The 23,806-nt window shown below is 33.8% G+C and overlaps 1 protein-coding gene across 1 annotated transcript; it reads right to left on the reverse strand.

The window, feature by feature from the left end:
* Positions 1–90: 90 nt before the first annotated feature.
* Positions 91–22,151, reverse strand: LOC106137622 (uncharacterized). The gene is made up of 5 exons (XM_060946311.1): positions 21,985–22,151; positions 3,453–5,024; positions 2,915–3,099; positions 1,972–2,186; positions 91–1,452 (listed from the first exon to the last, which is right to left on the reverse strand). The coding sequence occupies exons 1-5, from the start codon at positions 22,010–22,012 to the stop codon at positions 1,221–1,223; spliced, it is 2,232 nt and encodes a 743-aa protein (XP_060802294.1). The 5' UTR covers positions 22,013–22,151; the 3' UTR covers positions 91–1,220.
* Between the last annotated feature and the right edge of the window lie 1,655 nt (positions 22,152–23,806).

The following is a 23,806-nucleotide window of genomic DNA, read 5'->3' on the forward strand; positions in this document are numbered from 1 at the left end:
CAATGAGCCCATTAAAATAAACCACCAGTAGTTCTTATTAAATAATTATTTATTGCACGACAAAAGTTGATAAAATTAATGGCAGGAAAATATAAAATAAACACTCGCATCAATATTTACAATTTACACAAATTACGTTATACGCACCTTACACATGAGTATTGAAATATTACTTCTAAACTAGAATAATTTATTTCGACTAACATCAAAATATGTTTTACTAATTCACATGTTCACTATGTTTGAAACGTTTACAAAGAAAATTGAATTAAACATGGCGATTTATGGCAAGTTTAATTCCTTACATTAATATCCACTCAATAACACGCTTATCATAAAAAATTTGTAAATGGCAAAATTAACATAATTCTATTCATACAACGAAAAATTAGGATTCTTCAAAGTATCATTTACATACATAGCTAAATATATATTACAAACGCGATGATAATCTAAGTATAATATTTTTACACATCTAATAGCATACCCAAAATAGGTAGGTAAAGTGGATTTCAAACTATCACAGTTTTTTAGATATATGCTTAAATAATATTAAAAGCGATATTTGTTAAGAATTTAGTTCGTCAACGTCACAAATATTTCCAAGGGGTAACAAAAAAATAGGTTCACATATATGGAGATAGGTACTGATGAGTACACTGACCTTCAATTTCCACCTTGTAACACTCTGTATAAGTTGTGACACTCAACCCCTTTTCCCACATAATATATAGGTAAGCATAAGCATCAAAAGCTATAAAGCTTTTACGTGCAGAGGAGACCAAAGAAAATGATCATCTTGTAATAGCATATTCTCGATTTATTTTCTCAACTGTTGGCTTCGTATTCGATATACAATAAAGAACTGTTTGTAAGTCAATATCGACAGTGAAAATTTTCACAAGGCTTGGAGCTTTTTCAAAGATTTAATATAATATATTCCTTTAGGCTTCGCGCCTCACGCCAACTATTGTATTAATAGTTAGTTCTTTTGTTTTTATCTTCTAAGACATTGACACAAATCGATGGGATAGACCTACCTTACTGGGAAACCCGCCGCAGAGTATTCCCCAATCTAAAGCTATACGAAACCAACTGAAAATTGCCTAGTATCTACGTTTCTCACTGCACTACGCTTAACAGCAACTATCAGCAATAACATATCAATATCATTGGTTATTGCTGATGAAAAATGCTAATTAGGTACATTTTGTACAACCCTAGTCTGATAACCTTTCCACATTCCCGCTGCTGCCAGGAGTGGCTACTATGACGCTAGCTTCACTGACTACATTTGCGGTATTAACATCGTCATGGTCAGGCGCACTGGTGGTCTCTGGCGTCTCGCTGGAGTCTTCTGTATCTTCATCATCCATCTTGTCTGATGCAGTCTTCTTGTTCTTATTTTTCTTAAATTGCTCTTCCATTTCTTTGAACTTAAGGGTCAGGTATCTGTGAAACAAGATTATATTTATGTCACCAAATCGTAAATTATCAACATATAGTGTGTGTGTTTGTCACGCTTTATCTTTCATGACATTTCTTACACATAATACCACTGTGGAGGACATATAGTACCTAATGATATTCGCTAATGATATTTTTTTTAATATAGAATTATAATACATTTTACAATCAAATGTATTGTCAAATAACGTAATCTCATAGGCAGGTATTAAGAAATATTACGACAAGTTCGAAAAACTATCCATAAATATCTTGTCCCTGTCTGAATAATAAGTGAATTATTTTAAAATAGACGTCAAGGTGACCTTGCATAATAAAAAGATTATGCACTCGACTCTTTTTTTTATCAAGCTAACCTACATTCTTATTTGTGGTTCGATTGACTAGTAATATTCCCAGATTGTCGTTGGTAGAACGGCTATTAAAGGACCCAAATATAAAATCGTACTCGTACCTAACGGACAGGTTCAAATTATTTATTTATTACAAAAACTTTACACTTACTTATCTACTAAAGGTCCACTGTAATCTTCTGGGAATTTCGGCGAATGTGGCAGTATATATTTATATAGGCTTTCATTCAGCACATACAGCTGCGCCGTAGAGGAGCACTGCACGTTGAACCACCAATCGCAAGTCAGCGCAGCCTGCGAGAATATGGTCCCGTTGGGACACAGGAACGACGCCTGGCCACCATTAAGATCACAATAGTGCCATACCTGTCAAATAAATTCAATAAATATCATATCATACTTAATTAGCATGCCTACGTACCATGTGGGTGGCACCTTTAAATAAGACCATTCTTTCCCATGTATGTCGTAAACTAAAGAAATAGGCGTACACTTATCTTGTGCCAGTTTCCATGCTGGTCTAGTAGCGAAGAGAAAACAAATTGTTCCAGTTACTTCTCTTTTAGTGCCAATTCATAAAAGTCAAGTCTAAAAAACCTGGAAATCTTAGGCGATAACGATGGGCTAGCAACCTGTCACTATTAGAATCTCAATTCCATCCCTAAGCCTTAGGTGAACGTGGTCTTTACAAGACGGTTGGCTCTGTTTACCACGTAAGGGATAATCTAAGTATGCGCCACCGAATAAAATTGGTGTGACATACAGATGACCTTGACAAAACTTAAAGAGTTCCGTTTCATCATTTAGCTATGGACCAACCCTGATGAAATTAATTGTAATTTGTACTACACTGATGAATTTTCGCGTAAACAGCTAAGTACCTATAAATCTGGCTCCTAGTGCAATAGTTGACAACATGTAAAATCGATAAAAACCTTTATTATAAAGCTTATTAACGCATAACTGGAGATGTTTTTGTTTTAGTGACACACATCGAGCTAGGTCGATAAGAGGTCCGTAGTGCAACAATTTATAGTTAATACCCATCAGTAAATTATAATAGACTTGACTCGACCCGAAATACGAAATCTTACCTGGCATCTAGTCTCGGGATCAGCAAAGAAACCTTTGTATCGCTGAGTTTTACAATTAAATCTCGTTTGAGGGATCGTTGTGAGAATGGGGTAGTCTACTCCTGGTTGGCCCGGAGTACCACCTTCATCGTCAGAGGTGATTGGAAGAGGGAATCTTTGACTAGTTGTAGCTCTATTGGGGAAGTCTGGAATAATAAATGTATAGTACAGGCAAGGGAAAAGCATAATCATTGACCAATTTGACTTTATTTTTTACTAGCGACCTGCCCCGGCATAGCACGGGTAGCATTTATACAAATTAACTTTTTTCTTGAATAACTATCTATTCTAAAACACTTCATCAAAATCCGTTGCGAAGTTTTAATGATCTAAACATACAGACATATAGGGACAGATTCGGGAAGCGACTTTGCTTCATACTAAGTAGTTTAGTGACATGATTTTTTTCCAAATCTATTTATAGAGGAAAAAACACTTGTCAATAAATAAAAATTGGCACAATTGATGATTTCCTAAACAGAAATAAAATTATGCTTACCATCAAGATGTTGTGATGGGGTTTTAACAGGAGCAAGATATGGTTCTTCATGAAATTCAGGTTCATCATCAATAGCAACCGGTGTAGCTTCTATCACTGGTTTGGCTGGAACTTCTGCAATCACTTCAGGATTTACAAAGGGCGCAGGGGTACTTAACACTGGAGATTCCACTTCATTATGATGCGGCGCTGCCTTCAAACTGTTTAATATTTGTAAAAGTGTTCTTATAGAGTATCCTACGTTATCTTTAGTTATTGGATTAGGAATTGTCTTATTCAATTGCAATGAATTTATTAATTGAGTCAATGATATAGTATTAGCAGTATGCTGAGTGAGTGGCTGAGGGCTGTACGTTGCTTGTTCTGCTATATGTGGTTTGTACTCTACTTGTGGTTCTGGTTGTGAAGTTTGTTGCTCTACTACATATTGATAATAATTTTGATTAAATACAAGCTTAGGGGCTACAGTTGAAGTGTCATATGATTGCGGAACATGCTGTTGTTTAAGGCTCTCATAATAAAATGATGATTTATCCGGTAACGTCGTACTATAGATAGGTCCTTCGGTTGAGATTGACTCTAGATTAGCCATGGGCTTGAATCCACTTTCAACTACAGGTTGAATTAGCACAGGATGAGGTCTTCGCTTTTCATAGTAAGTAGACACCGACGGTGTTGGTGGTTTTCTAGGTGTAGGTTGCTGAATATTCGCGTTATCGTAATAAAACTGTGGGCGTTGTGGTCGGGGTTTTATATATACTTGCTCTTTAGGAATTAGGACACGAACAGGCTTTTTAAGTTCATAAAACTGATCATTTTGAGGTAAAACTGCCACTGGAGGTGTCTGTTCATATGGTACTAATTTGAATTTTGGTACATGTTCTTTGTCTGATAAATAATATCTAACATTTGCTGAGTCTTCATTATTGTAAAAGTTAACATATGGTTTCCTTGAAGGTGCTACAAAAGGAGCACTCGGAGCCTTAACAATTGGTTTCTGTGCTATTTTCTGGTAATCATAATCATTATCAATCACATAACCAGCGTCTGATAACAATGGATTGTAATTTGGAGTAAGTTTAACTGGATTTTGGTACACAGGAACAACTTCTTTGTATAAAAACTTTGTCGGGTTCGCCGAAGCTATATTATATTGTGTCAATCGGTTACCCTGATATCTAGGAATGTTTCTGTGAGCGGGATAATATATTTTCTTAGGTTGTCGATCATTTGATTGGCCTATCGTGGTTGCTTCAATGATTTCCGCTTTTTCAACCTCAACATTCTTAGTGTTATAAGTTTCCGTTGTCGGCGTTGCTAAATCGTTTGCGTAGTAAAATGTCATGTACGGTATCAATCTTCTGTAACGTTCATTAATCGATAATTTTGTAAAATTATTAATAGATTTTCGGCTTTTTTCATAATTGTTCACATCGATGATAGCTTCCACCTTATTAGATGCCATAGGCGTGAATCCTTTTTGGACATCCACCATCATGCCGCCAATCATTTTGATTTCTGGACTGTTGCCATTTGGTGAAATAGTTATTGATGTCACCAACGCTGGTATAACTGTAACAAAAATTTTTTTATCTATTTAGTTTTTCTCAACTTTGAAGGGCAAGGCAAGGTGATGTTTGAATTAGAATGATAAGTAATTATATTTTTAGTACGCAGTGACGCGTGATGACGTCTCTTTATAAACGAATATAACGTTAACGAGATATTAAATTGTTAACGCATCACGTTTGTCGTGTATATCAATAACTCGATCGTGAGACAACCATTAGCTAAATTGAAAAGAGGCCTCGGGGAGTAATAAAATTAATTTTGAAAGAACATCAAAATAATGGTACTCGTAATGAAATGAATCAAAATTAGACCACCTTTCCATATACAAATATATAAGTCTTTTACGATCGCATTTCATTGTGCAATAGGTAGTTTTATTGTAGCCGAACAGTCACTCATTAATCACATCATATATTTAGACCACGAGGTCTCAGTAACTTATCTGTGAGTTTGGTAGGTGCTTAATTGAACGTATATATGCATCCGCTTATTGAATTGACGTCATAATTCTTATATAAGTAAATACTGTTAAAGATATTCTCAATCGCAACAAAATGATGATGATTCATTCTCCACGGTTAACGTGTCAGTTACGCATATTCAAATTAATTTACCAGAATTAGATTCGGGTCTATAAATTTCATTTACCTTTAGACTCCTACTACAGATTAGGGTATAAACGCAAAGACTTTATGAGGGCTGATTTTATATAAGTAGCAAACAACCAATACCATGAAAAGTTTTGAAACACATGTTCCAGCATGGAATATATGTCGGCGACCAGTTTCGAAATAAATTATTTTAGAAAGGCTGGATCGTGTATCGACTACAGCCGAACCTTGCAGAAGTGACGGGCGAGATCCGCATCCTGGCTGCGACAAAGACATCAATGACACATCTACATTCACGGTATATTCACGGCATCATGATCACGACTCGAATAATCTACCTATTCTATGAACGTGAGTGTAGTTCTGTCATCTGTTTTCTTATAAAAATCTTAAGTAATAAATCTACACCAAAAATATCTTATATACCTCTGTAAAAAATAAAATGTGTGCCAGCTGCTTCTGTTCCAGGTGTACATTGAAAAAGGCACAGTAAAAGGCTAAACTTGGAATTCTTCTTTTAGGCCATAGCCTCACAAGCTGTCACTATTAATTAAGCCTTGCAGTTTAACATGGCCTTACAGTCTTTTCAAGACTTTTGGCTCTGAATAAAGACGTGATTATATCATCCCGGTTTCTATGGATCTGCAGAATCATGGAGTAGGGATTATATAAAAAAGTATATAGAGGGCTCTTTAAAATAGATAAATTTGTCAAGTAAACCTACCCATTATTGTGAATTATACCCGATAAACTCAATATAAGTATCTATTCTATTAAGTTTTCTGCGCATGATTTTTAACAATAAATTCAAAGTCATAAGAAAAAAGCAAATTCAACGTCACTCGGTTAGGCACATACGATGGTAAATCTGATTGTGTCAATCCAAACTAATAATGATAAGCCAGTGATAAGTGGATCGTGAGAACGTTACGTTTTAGTTACAGTCTCAATCAGTTCAATGCTAACTAGCGTGTGTTCTAATCGTCTTTATAAAAAACAAATCTACTACATCGCTCATACTTTGTCTGATAAACTGGTTAATATCTAAGTAAATATTGCAAGTATCATAAAAATGAGTCCATTGAATAGGTGAGATCAACATCAACATATACTTAGTTACTATTTAAAATTGGTAAGTATTTCCTATTTTTACGATAAATTGTCCATATCAATTTTTCGATTGAATAAAAACTACAGTAATATAGAAAATAACACTCTGAGTTCACTCAAAGTAAAAGACATCAACGCGCTTAATAAAGTGACAAGACCAATTTTAACTTTACAAGATTATTGTTAGTTTTCAACCATAGAATAGATTTATTTTCAAAATTGGATACAAGGTATCACTTATTGACGTCCAAAGAGAAGTTATACCGATTCCAGAGCGCACGTGTAGAAGAAGCGAAGGTACAACTACACTACAATATTATCACTGGACGTCAATTTACATACATAGATAATTTTTGCAAGTAATTACTTAGCTTTATTGTTCAAACTTCAAGAATACTACTATAATGTTTTAACCCGACTAAAAATAAAGCTTTCAAATAAATAGTAAACAATATACGGCAAAATCACAACACATTTAATGGGCTGGAATCTATGTAAGGTTCAATGATGATGATTAGTAATTACAACTTCAAGTCAACGATGCACGATTTCCCGTTGAACTGTCAGCATTTCTCAAATTACCGTTACTTTTTGGTAAGTATAGATAAAGAAAAATATAAAACTTAATACTTGCGAAGAAAACCGGTGTTAAAAAGGTCGAAGGTTATCTAATAAATCTAAGTAAACTAAAGTTCAATACTTAGACAACAATTGCAATTATATCCTATTATCTTACGTGACTTAAATTACTCAGCATGCCCTTTATGATTCATGATATAATGATCGCTGGCTAATATGGATCGTGCGAATAAACTATAATACTAAGACTAACCTCCATGGTCTAAGTCCAAATATCAAATAAGAAACAATGTACAATCTTAGATTAAATTCCTGACACGACATAATGTTCAAATGGAGCCCTATTTATTGAGAAAACCAACAGTTATAACATCCAGATACCTTAGGAAATACTTAAAGATTAGGTAGAGTATCCCATTAAAAAATCATACATGTTTCTCTAGAAGGTAGAACGTATGTTTAATATAATACCTACTTACTACTGTACAAGAAAATGCCTTCTAAGAAATAAATTGTAGGTACCTACCTCAGAGACGGATACAAGTAAGAAAAAACTAAAATGAAACAAAAACTTATTAATCAAATCGAAATTAATGATAACTTACTAACAGGATGTTAAGATAACGAGACATTACTAAATATAACATAATCGAATTGCCACAAGACAATATCATGACCTTGCGACCGTGAGATCAACTCAAAAGATCACTTTTACTACGATAATTAAATCTTAGTATAATTTTGAGTTCAGATTGGTCCACTCATTATTTTTCTTGTATATCAAAGGATACACTACATAATAGGAGAGTTTAAACAAACACAATATTACGCTTTCTATTTGTAACAACTAATAGTAGTTAATTGCATGACTACTACTACCTAAATCTATCCATAACAAAGTAGAACCAATTAGAGAAGTACGAATAAATCTTTGGATGCATATCTCTCTCTCTCTTTTTATAACTTTCGTTGATATTGAGTATAAGTATCAAGTAACTTAGTTTTTCCTCTCCTGTTTTAATATTGTTTTTATAAAACAATATACATTGAAAAATACATGTGTAGAAAAACCAGGTCTCAGCGGGCATTTGCACCTTAGACAAAGTTTATTCCAGAGTCGAACTCCACCAATGTGAATTTGCTTTTCTAGCACCAGCATAAGTCATGCTGGTGCACTCCACTCCACTGTGACTCGGCAACTAGTTTTCGGAACAAAAGTGAGTGCAATTTTTGTATTGTGAATGGCGGAATTGAGAACATTTGCTTATTATTCGTATAGGCCAAGGTTAGTTGTTATTATTTTACAAACAAACATAAAATGAACACAGATCGGTTGACTGGTTTGTTTTAATAAAATGATGTTTCCTGAACCATATAGGTAATTAACCAAGTTAATACATATCAAAGAAATTATATTTAAAAGTATTTATTGATTAGGTTTTATTAAAAATTTATTAGAGCAGCGATAGATTTAGTTTCATTTAGTTACTTAATTTTAGTTAAAAGTGGAGGATGCAATTGGGGACATGCATATGATTCCCATGTTTTTATAAAGAGCAGCATTATATTCTTTCTCATAATGTAATCACAGCACATCGTATGTCCTCCAAGTTACATAACAAAAAGACAACATTTAATACGCAATCTGCAGAATTCACACAAACATAATTTACATTTTCGCCGTCAGTAGGTACCTACAATCTGACTCATGAATCTCGCGATTCATGCATCCGTTTACTTTGGGCCAGTTAAATCTACGTACTGTCTTTGAATCAGTCACGAACCATCTCAAATACAACACACTATATAGGTTGCTGTGGCTGCATTCTATGCTGTGATTCTAACTATAGCTTTATATTGGATTCAATTTGCTAGGCATAACAAGGTAAAGTACCAAAATTAAAATTTTTTATTTATTCTATTTAAAACAAAGCAACTTCAACATAAGAAGATTTTCACCATGACTTATCAATAACTTTCGTATACACCGCTATAGTATCGTTATCTTTTATCGCAAATCCCACGGGTATAGTACTTATTCACGATGAAAGAGTTCCCTTTGTCTGTCTCATTACCTACCTAATTTTAAGTATATTCACAAAATTCTTATGGCATAAATCTCACATAGGTATGTTACCAAGTAAACGCTTGATGCTCATTAGACTTATTTGGAACTAATTAGTGTAACCTAACCTTGCTCCGTCCTTCGTGCGAACTCAATGTTGTGTTTGCACTACATATTTCGAACCGCAATCATTTCAAAACATTATTATAAAGTAAAAAATTGCCCTGCAATTTAATCATTTGATCTATGAAAACTAGGGGAGGCTATTGCGTGCGGCCAAGTATTTTGAAGTTGCCAATAGGCACACTGATTCTTCGCCCCTGCTTTAATCCTAGTAACATGCTCATCTCTCTAGAGTGGAGCCCAGGATGCGCCTTTGATCATGATACTGGATTAGGTAAGTCAGTCCGATTAAAATAAGGCATTAAATAGTAGCTATAAAAAAGTAAAATATGGTTATGGAAGTATTTCTATCATAAGCCTTGATTTTAATACTAACTTTGTGCAGCGAAAACAATATTGTGCCTTACTATAATAGTAACTAAGCAAGCGAAATAAGTAACACAACAAAAAAGTGTACGTAAGATCTCATAGTTTTTAACTAGTAAAGTACCTAACCTTTTATTCTTTGATCATTCGACGGCTCCCTCTCCCAGCGCTAACATTTTTCGCCTTTGATATACAAATCCCATATCAATCATGAAATATTATAACCCGTAATATTTTATCTAACAGCTTGGTCACCTCTCCAACAGTGAAACAAAAGGAGACATAAAAATGGGCCAAGTTACGTAATAGAAGCGTGCCGCAGACCCGGAGGCTCGACACGCAGCGTGCGCGCACGCATGACGGCCCGTGCACAATGCGCACGTCTTCGCCGTTATGGGTGACGGCGACATAATGCCTTGTACTAATAACTACATAATTACATCTTACAAGATGTTCTCATGTACCAAGTAGCCTTTAGGTATCGATCTTTAATCCGGATTATTTGTGCCTGACATTATAAGCAAAAAAATTCCGTTGTCTTTGATCCCAAACAACATCACGGCTTCTTACACTGAAGTCCAAATTTTATAAATTCTGAACAAATATAAATAAATACTATATACGAGGATTCGAACCCGGGACCGCCGGTGTCATAGACAAGCGTACTACCGCTGCGCCACAGAGGCCGGCCACTGAAGCTATGCGTCAGTTATCTGTAAGGCACTCGGAAACATTTCTTAGTAAGCTTTATTAATATGGAAATAAAACTACTTTTCTGAACACAGGACTTAAGAATGTAAACGTATAGCGCCGGTTCTCTTCCTAAATACATATATGATATACCAACATAAATGGATTTAGTACGTCCTGAATATATCTATATTCGCAAGCGTTAAGAATACAACATAAAGTGTACTTAATCGGTTTTCCTAACCGACGACGTATTTCTTGTGCCGGACGCAGATTATATCGTTGTTCAATTCAACACGTTTCACCTCACCAGGAGGCTGTGTAATAACTTTAAACCTATGACAGTTTAGTCAACTTTGATATTCTACGGTCTACCTACCACGCCAGTTACTCCAAGCAGTGAGGCAACATCCTTCAGAGCTGTTTAATCGATACATATTTATAACAATTTTAGTCAAAAGTGAATGGCTCTTTGGCGGTCATACGAGTGTAACAAGGAACCGATTGGATTGTATTCCTACGTGTTTACGTACGCATAGCTTTCAACTAAATGTATGTATTTACCTTCTACTATCTTGTGCATAAAACCGTAAACATTTACGGTTGATTAGGCCTTAAAGACTTTTCCGAATGGGGCTTCAACAACCTTCCATAAACACTCACCCATAACATGATTGATTTAATTTATTTGAATAAAATGTAGAAAAGAGACTTCAGGTGAAATTCTTACACATAATTTACCTTTGTTTATAAATTCTTTTACAAACTCAAAATGACTCTCCAATTAAACATAATTTGTTAAACAGAAAGAAACATAGATAAAGCTTAAGAATAAATAAAATGCACAACAACAGATCTCGCTCTATTCATGAAATATTAACGCGTAAACCTTTTTGTTAATGGAAATATTTTACGGTTTTCTAAATGGTATTTTAATCATAAAAAGAACTTCCTTCCTTTATCATTAATTGTAGAGAAAGTGACTTAATACTCACTAATTATAGCTGGTTTAATCAGATGGCCAAGGTAACTCCGCATACCGGATATATCGGTTATAATTGAGCCGAAACAACATGGTCCGGATGCCGCCATTACTTGACGAGATTTAAACATCAAAAGAAAAAGTTTTTAACAGAAAAAGCGTCTCTTCTTCCTTTTGGCTTTAGTCCTGATTGCATCCCTACTACTCTGGAGAGGAGCCCGGGATATGCCTTTGACCATGGATCCAGGATTGGGGGCGTCAGATTTTTACTCGAAGCAATTCCATTCTGACCTCCGCAACCTTTGCAGGTGAACCTTTTGCAAATGCACCAATGAATCCCGAAGGAGTTTGTTGTCAGACCACCGATCGAAAAACTTCACTTTGGTCTTTTAACAGCTATGCTAACTAGTTATATTAGTACACGTATAGTAGTAAAGATGTTATGAGAAAATAAAAAATCAAACAGGAATATTTGTGCAGTTCGAAATGCAACGAATGTGTAACTGTGTGCATCCAGTTATGACATTATGACGACTGACACTTTTTACTTTGGTTTTCTCTCAAAGCAATAACTAAAGCATTTGGACATGAATACAGTCTCCCTCATTATAATGGTCTTTGTTCTGTGTGTCGTCTCCAATCGCAACAATGACACGACGAAAGTGGTGTCACTCAAATGAAACTCAGTGCTTGCATCCAAAGCGAGAAAGTGAATAGAGTGAAAGCGAGACGAGTGACCACACCGTGATCGCCAAATGTTGTTACATAAACCGCGGCTGTTTACTGATTAGGTGATATCATGGTGAGAATGCGATTAGCCGGGTTCAACTATAGTAAGTTGTTGCCCATAAATTTGGTATTAAAATTAAAGTGTTTATAATATCTATCTCATTCCCGATCAGTTTTCCATGACGTGTCCAAATCTTAAAACCGATAACTATGGAATCTGTTTAACCGTTTGTTAAAATTACGGAGTTTCATGAATATACCAATATGTTCACACACAAAACTAGACCTAAACCTATTATAAATCGAGCTATTATAGCACTCGGCTAATTTGGAATTTAGGGTCGTATTCGTTCAAATGAATATTGTTTAAAATAACTCTTTGATTGTTGTAATATGAATTTTAGTTCTAAGTTAGCAAACTAATCAAGATACTTTACTAAATAGCCTATATATAAATTATTTATACTTTTTAAATTATACTAGGACCACTACTTCTCTATCCCATGGATATCGTAAAAGGTGACTATGGGATAGGCTTATAAACTAAGGATTCTTCTTTTAGGCGATGGGATAGGAACCTGTCACTATTTGAATCTCAATTCTATCATCATACCAAAAAGGGCGTTGCCTCCGTCTACCCCGCGAGGGATATAGACTTGCGTGTGACTAGTGACTATATGTCTGTAAATAATACTAATATTAATAATACAATAACATTTTTTTTAGTTATAGTATAGTTACTAATGTGATTCTAAATATTAATAACGTAGCGTTGATACCGTCTTTTACTAAGAATTAACTCAATATTTTAGAATTAAAACATACTTTTTCATTACTACGAATTTCATACAAAACTAACAATACAATCAAAGATTAAATCTAAGATAGAACAAATATTCATGAGACCAGATAGAATAGAACAGTTCCTATTTTCTCCGACAATTCCTAGATGCATACAAAATAATGCAATGATCGGAATACTAAATGTGATCTCACATTAATGTTTGGAATCAGAAACCAACCGCAGAATCACTAGTAAATGCAATTGAATTGCGATACTTTTATATCTTCCATCAGTAAAGTTGCGTATTTATTTCGAGTCGAACATACGTAAGTACTAAAATTGCCGGCAATTCATGCAATCAATACCAAGATTGTCAGACAGTGTGTATTGTCATGATATGTGGGTCAAGGGCCGTTTTAATAACAGCGACTCATATTTTTATTTGTTTGTTTATTTATGTGCGAATGACTTCTATTAGAGTATTCTTTGGCGGCATAGCCCGCTGCACGTATAATTGACGGCAGTTTTCCCACGTGACGTATATCAATGAAACATTCCATGGACTCTAGACGACCTCTAGAACTATACTTACTAATACCTTATAATTGATAGGTGCATGTAGCCCAACAATGTATAGACCACTGTTTCTTAATAGCTCTCTTATTCACCCTATTGTTACAGTTATGGTGAAACGGTATTCTTTCAAACGTTTACTTGCAGATCCATATTAAAAATATTGTAATAGCCATCTTAGCAATCGAGATGGTTTGTTTTTAAACATTGCAAAAGCGAGTTAATGTTTTTGTGAATAAACGTTCTGTGAATAAATCATTTGAGTTGTTCGACAAAAACAATTGCGAATGATAGCTGAGTCGTAGAAAATTTATGATTAACCAAATATACTTATTTAACGCTTGATAATTATTAAGGGATAAGTAACTAACCTATGTCTGTACTTAAATAGATATAACAACGTGTGCTTTTGTCTTTATAAAGCTTCACCACGTGGGGTGAATAATTCACTATTTGCATTCAATCCTTTACACGATCCTATCCTTTCATTAAGCCTTGAATTATATCCATCCTTAGACATTAGTGCGATTTTAGTGGATATTATCAATGTTTTATATGATAAATATTTGTTTAATTATTGCCACTATCTATCTCTCTCTTATCATAGAGAATTTTTGTTTGCATTTGCTCAGCTGTTAACTTCGAGGACCGAAAGACTTTACGTGCTGTATACTTTACATGCGGTAAGATATTTGGAAAAATTATTATTGCATGTAAAATAAAGCACGTGAAGTCTTGGTTTTCGATTAAAGTTATGTGATTGAAGGCTTTCTATACAATATTAGATTATATAGGTACTTAACAAAACAAGCTTTGAGAGAGTGGGTCGTGCCAACAACGTCCAGTAAAGGGAAAGGACATTTTGCAATACCCTCGGGCACAAGACTGGGACACAACGCGATGACATTTCTATGCACCCATTTTGCATATCAATTTATATTTATTTACATATTATTAATTAATTATATAATTAAGTACTTATCTGTACCTACTTTCTTTAACAATTGTGTTAGGTAAAAAACTTAATCATCATTATTATAATTAAGTCTGATTTACAGACTGTTTTTCACGAGAAAAGCATAACACGGATTTAAAATCTGATAATCCAACAAGGATTGACTTTTATTTTATTAGAGGTAAGGTAAATTAGGACAAAAAATATTACTAATGAAATACCTACATAACATAATATTTCTAAGTAACAAAGTTAAAACGTCTTCATAGTATTTTGTACTTAATATCGTGTTAGTGCCATCAATTATAGGCTGTGATTATATTTATAGATGTAACTTTTTTTGAACACTTTGATACTAACTAACTGTTCTAACTAGGTTATTTAACGGATGTTAGGCACAAAATAAGCATACCAATGTTGTAAAATAAACTAGAATATTACCAAGCCCATTTCACCCGTAAAGACAAATTGCTAATTCATTCACTTATTTATGTAATCTGAACTTAATCTTAATTATATTTGTTTATATAAACAAAAAAATTAAAACTTAAATGAATGATTTAATTGTTTAAATGTGTATTTTGTAATACTTATTAAAGAAGAAGATACTCAATAGAAAACTCATCCAGTAGTCCAGCGAGAAGAGGAATGCAGACTGGCTGATGCGTAAAAATATAATTTTAAAAAAGAAAAAGAGAAACATGTGTGTTATTTCCTAGTCGTACATAAAAAATGGTTTATTGTTTTTCATAATGCAAGCGATATTTTTTAATTCGTAATCACGCATTAACCAACTAGTTATAAATTAAACCGCAGTTAATTCGTAACTTTGAGTAGGTGGTTCCTATAATGCATGATCACGAAATTAAAAAAGATTCTTTATTCAGTTATGGAGCAATACATTTTAAACTGTGTCAATAATCTTAAAATTGCCGCATCATGTAGTGTTGTTACTTAATATTTCAAGTACATAGGCCTACACGAGGTAAGTTAATAACATGATGTTGCATGAAAAGTTTATCATTCGAAAAATATATAAGATTATTTTTTATAATCTTAAAATAATTCTTATCGTCAAAAATATAATTAATCAAAGCAAACAAAAGTTCTTTCTCTTTAACTTTCAGACACACCTCAACCAGGAATTAAAATATGACACAGATGAACAGATACACTTATGAACACAGACACACCCAATCCTGGATCATGGTAAAAAAATACGCCCTCTCAGACTCGATCGAGAAGTGAGGCCTCGGACTAGAACTAATGCCAGGAGGAAGAAGATAGAAGCACATACAACCCGACGCGAAGTGACTAGCAGAAAGCCGAACGAAAAGGGAAATCGTAACAAAAATACTTACCCTACGATTTCCAGATATGCACATACTATAAAAAAAGAAACTTATATTATTTCACCATGTATCGCTCTAACTTAACGCGTGGTGTCTCAACGATTTTGCTGTACCTATTGTAATATGTAATCGCATTCTTTTACCAATTGCCAATATCTGATCTCGTAGGCGCATGTCGCTATTCAACTAATTTGTTGTGTTACAATTTTCTGAGTGTCGCGTGCCAATGTCAAACTTATTTACGAAAATTTCGTATGTTAAGGAGACTTCACTGTGGTTTGGATCATTATGAAAGTGTATTATAAGCATATGCAATAATAGGTAGGTACATTGTTTGCTTGACCACCGCTTTGGTAACCAACTTCAACAAAACCGATGAAATCAAGGCTCAATTGCTCATATTTACCAATGTATAAATGATTCTCAATATAAGATTGTATAGTTAAACCTAATAGATTAAGCCATTAACCCCTGCCTTCTCGAACTTTGCTAAATGCATTTATTTATTTTAATTAGCTGTTAACTAAAACAAGTTTATAACCAGTTTTTACCTAATAAGAGTGATAAGAAAAGGATATATAACAAACTTTAATTAATTCTATTTACTAATCTAACACACTTTCGTGAAGGTCTTTTAGGACTCTTACTTTTACCAGTACCAAATATGCATGGGTTTTATGGTGCATTTCCATAGGTTACGAAACAGAAAATAATTGCATTTCATGTTTATTTATTTGGCGTGTAAAATATGCCAGACGGAGGAAATCACAGGAGTTTCATAAGACCTTATAAAATCTACGGTTTCGGGTTCACTTGTCCATTTTATTTTATACTAGCGACCCGCCCCGGCTTCGCACGGGTGCAAAATTAGGAAAAAATTATACATGAAAACCTTCCTCTTGAATCACTCTACCTCTTACAAAAAACCGCATCAAAATACGTTGCGTAATTTTAAAGATTTAAGCATACAGACAAACCGACTAAAATAGCGACTTTGTTTTATACTATGTACCTAGTGATACCAATCAACTTGGAACAAAAATAAATTTATAAATATTTTTTTGTATTCGTACCTTTGTAATGCGATAACTTTCGAACTGCTGATCAGATTTTTATGAAATTTAAAATGTTTGTGGTATCAGCCAATAAAACATATTATTGAATAATAAATGCGCTAATAGATTCGAAAATAACATTGAATTTTTTAAAGAATTATATATTGAAAATTGTTTTATTGTCTTTTAAACGTGCAAAGACGCGGTCTAAACTTACATAAGCAAAATATCTAAGTCTCTAGCAGTTAACGGTAAATAACTTTAAACTATGTAGACCTATCAGATATAACCTTAGATAAAACGTAGAACTGGCATGGACTGGACAAACTAGTCTGCTCCGAATACGTCATAAACTGCATCTTAAACATTGCATCACGACTACAGAGGCGAGACGCGGAAGTCGAACGAAATTATGCAAAATTACGACCGTATCGAAACTCGAAATCAAACTTCAACTTGATACTTATAAATCTGCAACTGTCAACAAATTTCAAGAAAGATTGATTCGACTTTATTGTTCGCAGTCCACGATGACAATATCACGAACACTTTTATTTCGAAATCACGCGACGCGACGTGCGGAAGTACTCGTGGTATTCTAAAATTGGTCGTTTATAAATATTTAAGTTACGTCCGGTCTCTGCCGGTCTCCCACAATTTCCGTAAATAATATTCAGTCACGAAAAATAGCTTAAACAAGTTAGAAATTTCAAATTGACGGCTTTATAATATGAGATTTGAAAATATTGTAGGCAGTTCCTAATTATAAATTTTGTAAGAATGTTTTTATTACTCTTTCATGGAGAATATACTAATCGGATTTGCATGGAAATTCAATGCTCATGTACGAGTATAGTGAAATGAGCAGTAAGGCATGTTTGCAAGATTGTTGTGAAAAACAAATTTTATAATTATAATAACCAAGTTACCTTTCTAACTTTAATTTATCAAATACACCACATGATTACAATCCTTGGATAGATTGAAAATATAATCAATCGGAATGTTGTCAATAATAATAAACAATTGTTGTTTTGTCGTTATGTCACCGTTTGCGCTGACCACGAGGTCGGCAAGGTCGTCGGCAGAGAAAGCGGCATCCGCACTAAACTCTGATATAATGACTATTTACATTACACATAAGTTTCCAAGCAAAAAGTATCGCGGAAATTTCAATCTTATTAATCCAGTTAATTGCGCAAACAGAACCGGTGTAGGTGGCGTCTGCCTTTATTGGTAAAATCGCAACTTTTATTTCGGATGAAATTATGCAAGCCACTTTCAAATTAATATTGACTTACGAGTGTGATGATTTTTGTGTAAATGGAAACTCTGAAATTCTTAATTTAACATCACAAATTTTGCACATAATCAATCATTTTTGCACAAAATAATATGACTTAAGATATTTTAGAGAACATCGAAAAGAAGAAAAGCGTTTTCATTTTAAATCAGTGAATCTTATAAACAAACTTTGCTTAGACCTTACATGTATCTAATCAGAGCCATTTGAGCCAAACCAAATAGATATAGAGAGTTATACGAGTAATAAGATCAAAGTTCGTGAATAACACAGTTCATTTGTAATTCGAGTAATAGCACAGAAAAATATGGTACTTGTTCTTTTTATCTCATACAATTTCTCAAGTCAACTACAAAATATTTTATAAAGTAGTTATGCCTTTAAATTAATCGCACTAACAACCTTGTAACATTGCGCCACGCCACGGTCGTGTGCGCCTGCGCCCATCTGCACTTGGTTTATCTTACTTTTTTCGTGTAGCAACTCTTGTAATAATGCAAGTGCAACGCTCATTTACTTTGTATTTTTTTTATTTTCATAATACATTCATAAAATCTCGCGTTTTTCCCGGGTGGGTAGGCAGTTGTTTGTTTTCACTTTTAATTAAATTACGGACTAAGTTACAAAAAATAAAGGATTTTATAGACACATGTTTCTCATGTCATGAAAATGTAATACCTACTAACTTAGATACTTTAATGTATCAATTAGCTTATTAGTGTAAGATTTGTTAGCAACTGGCTATTTTATCAATTGTATACCGTCCATTGAATATCAGTTAAATTTGGTATATAAATAATAGGTTGAAGACTTTCGGCTTTAATCTTCATACTACTTAATTATTGTTTATTAGATAAGTGTATCAAAACTTTGCCATTAACACCATAGAGCAATGCCAAAAATTAGTTCAAAGGACTACTAAAGAAGTACTAAAATGAAACATCATCATATAAGAAGGATTTCAATTTTCACCTGATATTATTTGCTCGTCAAGATTGCGTGCTCGGGTTTAAACGCTTGACCGACAAATTAACACGCATCGAAACATTGCGAGGTACTTGTGACATAACTGAGGAATCTTGTGCAGATGTAAGCATGATATAACGATGGGCATACGCATTGCTAAGCATCAAGCTAATATCGAATACAAACTGAATCGATTCACTTTAACTTTTTGTGTCAACACAAATTAAATGGAATAACTTACAGATTTTCTAGAGTGCGCAGACCCCGCTGCTTCACCGCGTTAAGCTGCGGAAAATTTTTTCTAAGTGCCTGCCTAGATGCCTACATGTAGGTAGGTATGACTTACATCCCTAAGAATTTGAGAATTTGAATTAGACTCAGCGGTTTGGAGTGTGCGTTAATTAGTCAGTCAAAAAGTTTTTAATACATAGGTAACAAATGAAGTTATTTTCGAAGTGATAAATGTATAAGATTCGCACATGAGCAAATAAGATCACATTGCTCATAAAAGTAAGATCGCTTACGGCTTTCAACACTTTATGATTAGCTTTTTATCGATTTAATGAGAGCATTGTTTTAAGAACCTTACTGTCTGTTACCTAACGACACCTAATCTGTCACCATAAATCGAGACTTAATCTGCAAGACATTTTCTTAGAATATTTTATAACTTGCCGGCGATCTCATACCTAAAGAAATACCTGGCTAATTGCGGAAACCGACATAACGACGTGGTCAGAGAAAGCTGGGGCTATGGACAAAGGAAAGACGTTTCCTTAGTTAAGAAATGTCGATCAAATGGCAATAATACATTGTGAACACCACCTTCCTGTAGTGCTCATGACAGTGACTATTCCATTTCCGTACCAGACTTATAAAAGCAAAATATCATTTAGGTCACGAAACTAGTTTGAATTGTAATTTTGACGACAATATCGAAATATCGAATACATTTCACCTATCCAATGTTATGAAAACAGAATATTAATTAAATGTCAACAAAACAACTTTCGGAAGTTTTTTGCTTCGCTATAGTGTACAATACAAAGAAATTTTAAAGGCTATCTTTTAAATACATAACGTATGCTGTGTTGTTAATTATTAAAGATTTTTTTCATAAAGGCAGAGATAGTATATTTTTAAACGGTTTTATTTTCAAGCTTTAAAACTAGCTAATTGACTTTTAAATTGGATCACGACGGCCAATGTCGACCGCTGAATAATTTCCACTCGGAAAGGAGTCCACCCAGTTATTATGGTAATTATGAAGACAAAAACGGTAAGGTCAAAACAAAATAGTGGTTTAATTCAAATTTTTTGAAATCCCAAGTATTTTGGATTCATCTTTAATGCTGAGCTGATATTTAAACATCTCGTGTAAGAACTTTGTTGGCTATTTTAGTGATTAATATACTAACTTATATGTACATGTGTGTACCTAAATATTTATGTAAAATGAACCTTTTGGAAACCTTACGCTGCTGTTAAACTAACAAAATGTATACATGGTTTAGGGCTATTGTTTAAAGTCATTAAAAATCTGAAAATTAGATAATAGTAGATAACAAAAATAGTTTTAAATAGGTATAACAAGCAGGTTTAAAACTTAATTCACTAAGCGGACTACAATTATATAAATCTACATAAGTACTTAATTGTATTATAACTGGTTCAAAAAGGTACCTAGAAGATCTCTTTCGGATTATATGACTGCTAAACGTCGATATTATTGCAATAGTTTTGAAATAGTGAATGTATCGAATGTACGCTCCACAATTACATTCAATTTACAATCTGAATGTTTAATTATGGCAGGTAAGTATTACCTTTGTTCATTATAACGATATTTAGACGATAAATTACAACAAAGTCCGAATATATAGTTTAAAGATATTGTAGTCATATTAAATCTATAGGTAAATTTGCTACTAATTTGTAATTTTAAACTTTGATACCTCTGCTTTCATGTTGGTCTAGAAGCAAAAAATATAATTTATAAAGTGTGCGCCAGCTACTGTTTTTCCCGCGCAGATTGCAAGAGTCGATATGGGAAGAGATCTTTCGTATTTATAATATTACTAGTTGTGTAGTTGCGAGTGGAATATTATGTAAAAAAAAATATCTAAATTAGGTATTCATAATTAAGCGGATACTCTAAAAATAAAATGTTCAGCTTGAATGTCACCGACAAGCCAACAAAACAATTCATTGTCTGTCTGTCATAATACCAGCTGTTTTTTTAAGATCTTGACATTGAACACAATCTCATTTCCAGCGGCATTTGGCACCTGCATGGCCATTGTGGAATAAAATTATAAGATTAACAAAGGATGATACTTAAGCCGTGATTCCGTCCAGTTTCTGTTTAAGTTTATAATTAGGTAAGTATTACGTTATTTTATAATTTCGAAATATTGAAATGGATTCAATACGGGTAAGGTTTACCTGTAAAGGCTGCGGAGGTCAGATGGGAGTCGTTTTGTGTAAAAACCTGACTCACCCAATCTTAAACTTAATAGCTTTATGCATCTCTACTTTAAAAAGTTCTCTACACCCTAAAAGATATGCGTAATAAACAATTCCTTTTTAATATTATTATCCACATTTTCAAATAAATATTCATATGATTAGTACCTAAATGAAGTTAACATAGGTTTAATTTGATATGCAACTTAAACTCAATAAAATTACTTGATAAAATTTGTTTTTCAACTCACCGCAAAAAATAAACATTAAAAGCTTCATTTTGAAATCCAAAAGTTACATCAATAGTATTAATTTTTTTCAAAAAACGTCTCGCAACGTACAACATATAAAATAATTTCACGTGTCACAAGGTTCTTCGTAGTTCCCGCGCAAAAGCGGCGCGTCGGTCAATGCGCGTGCGTTTAGCGCGCAACGCGAAAGAAATGACTGCGTGTTGCAGACCTACCACACGCTAACCACCAATTTTGACAAGGAAAAGGCGAAAATGTTCTCTGATAAGTACGTTTCTGAACGTACACAATTTGCGTACAAAATGCTGTGAAAAAGACCCGCGACGTGTGTAGTAGTTTTCCCACGACTGTTTAACAACACAGTAGGCAATTCATATCGCCCTCAGATATGAATTGGCATTGTTAAGGCACTACCTTGGTATTGTATGTATTGTCAGCATATGTGATAAAGGACGACACAGACTTTTTATGTAATTGTTGTTATGATGAATACTGCGAATCGTAGATACCTTAACTGCAGATTATAGAAAAGTCTAAGCATTTGTTGTGAAAAAAGTAATATGAGAATAGTAAGTGATTTATCTCATCATCCCCAAATTACCACCATAAAGAAGATTACACATATAAAGAAGTCACTTTACATAACCCTGAAAATATGATAAAAGAATCTACACTTTAGTCGGTTTAATCATACCATGCGAGAATGAAATTTAATTTCCCGCGATTTTCCATGCTTTATGTTATAATAAATAGAAGCTGTGTTATCCCTAAGAGTTCTTTATCAACTACTATAATTTTGGATCTTTGTAAAGTCTACGATATTAAGAAACTTCTTTTTACGATATATTGCCAAAGTCCTTTTAGTTTAGTCCGAACTATTATGGATTCCGTGGTGATTGTAAAACACAATCAAAGAAAATTCTAATAAACATAGGAAAAGCTAGCACCCTGTCACTATTTGAATCTCACCGCGAAGCTGAGCTGAGCCTCTCGGGACTGCGTTCTACTCGAGACTGTTGGCTCTGTCTTCCCCGTAAGGGATAAAGGCGTGATATGTATGTATTATGTATCAATAAATTAATGCCTTATCAACGTTTCTGAATCTCGGTAAGAAGGCTTAAAAGCATTCTCTTTCTATGTCCGAGGTTAAATTCACTTCACACTATGAATCCACACCATATGTATTAATTAGTACAGAAGTTCAAGCGTAATGGCTTAACAAACAAACTTTTGCATTTATAAAAGTTTGGTTAAGATAGTAGAAAAAATCCGTTGATTTCTCCGAAGTTGAATTCTGCAGTACATCCACCTATTTTGACTTAACACACCTGAGTATACGATGATCGAAGTAATAAAAAGGCTAACTTATATAATTTGTATTGATATTAAATGTTGATATTATTTAATTTTTTAAGGATATTTAACAACAATATGGAACTTGAGTTGTACCTAATATTATATTGGCGTATACTAACAGACTGAATTTGTTTTCAGTCTTCTGTGTGTACAGAAACTTACAATAAAAATTTTAACACCTTAGGTATTGAAAAAAACAATTATTTTTGGCAAATAAATAAACAACTACGTCCTTATATGGTTTCTACCATGTAAGGACGTAATTATATGTTGTGTGAGCAAACATTCTTGAAAATACTGAAATGCAATGTTCAGCTACATGGCTTATCGATGGAATCGAGATCCTAGGTTGCCAGCCCAATGCCTAAAAGAGAATCCCAAATTTATTAGCCTTTCCCTTTTTTGCACGGGAAGAGAAGTAGCACACGCTGTGTTTTTTCTTTGCTACGAGACCAGCATGGAACCA

This window comes from Amyelois transitella, chromosome 10, assembly GCF_032362555.1.
Source record: "Amyelois transitella isolate CPQ chromosome 10, ilAmyTran1.1, whole genome shotgun sequence".
NCBI lineage: Eukaryota > Metazoa > Arthropoda > Insecta > Lepidoptera > Pyralidae > Amyelois > Amyelois transitella.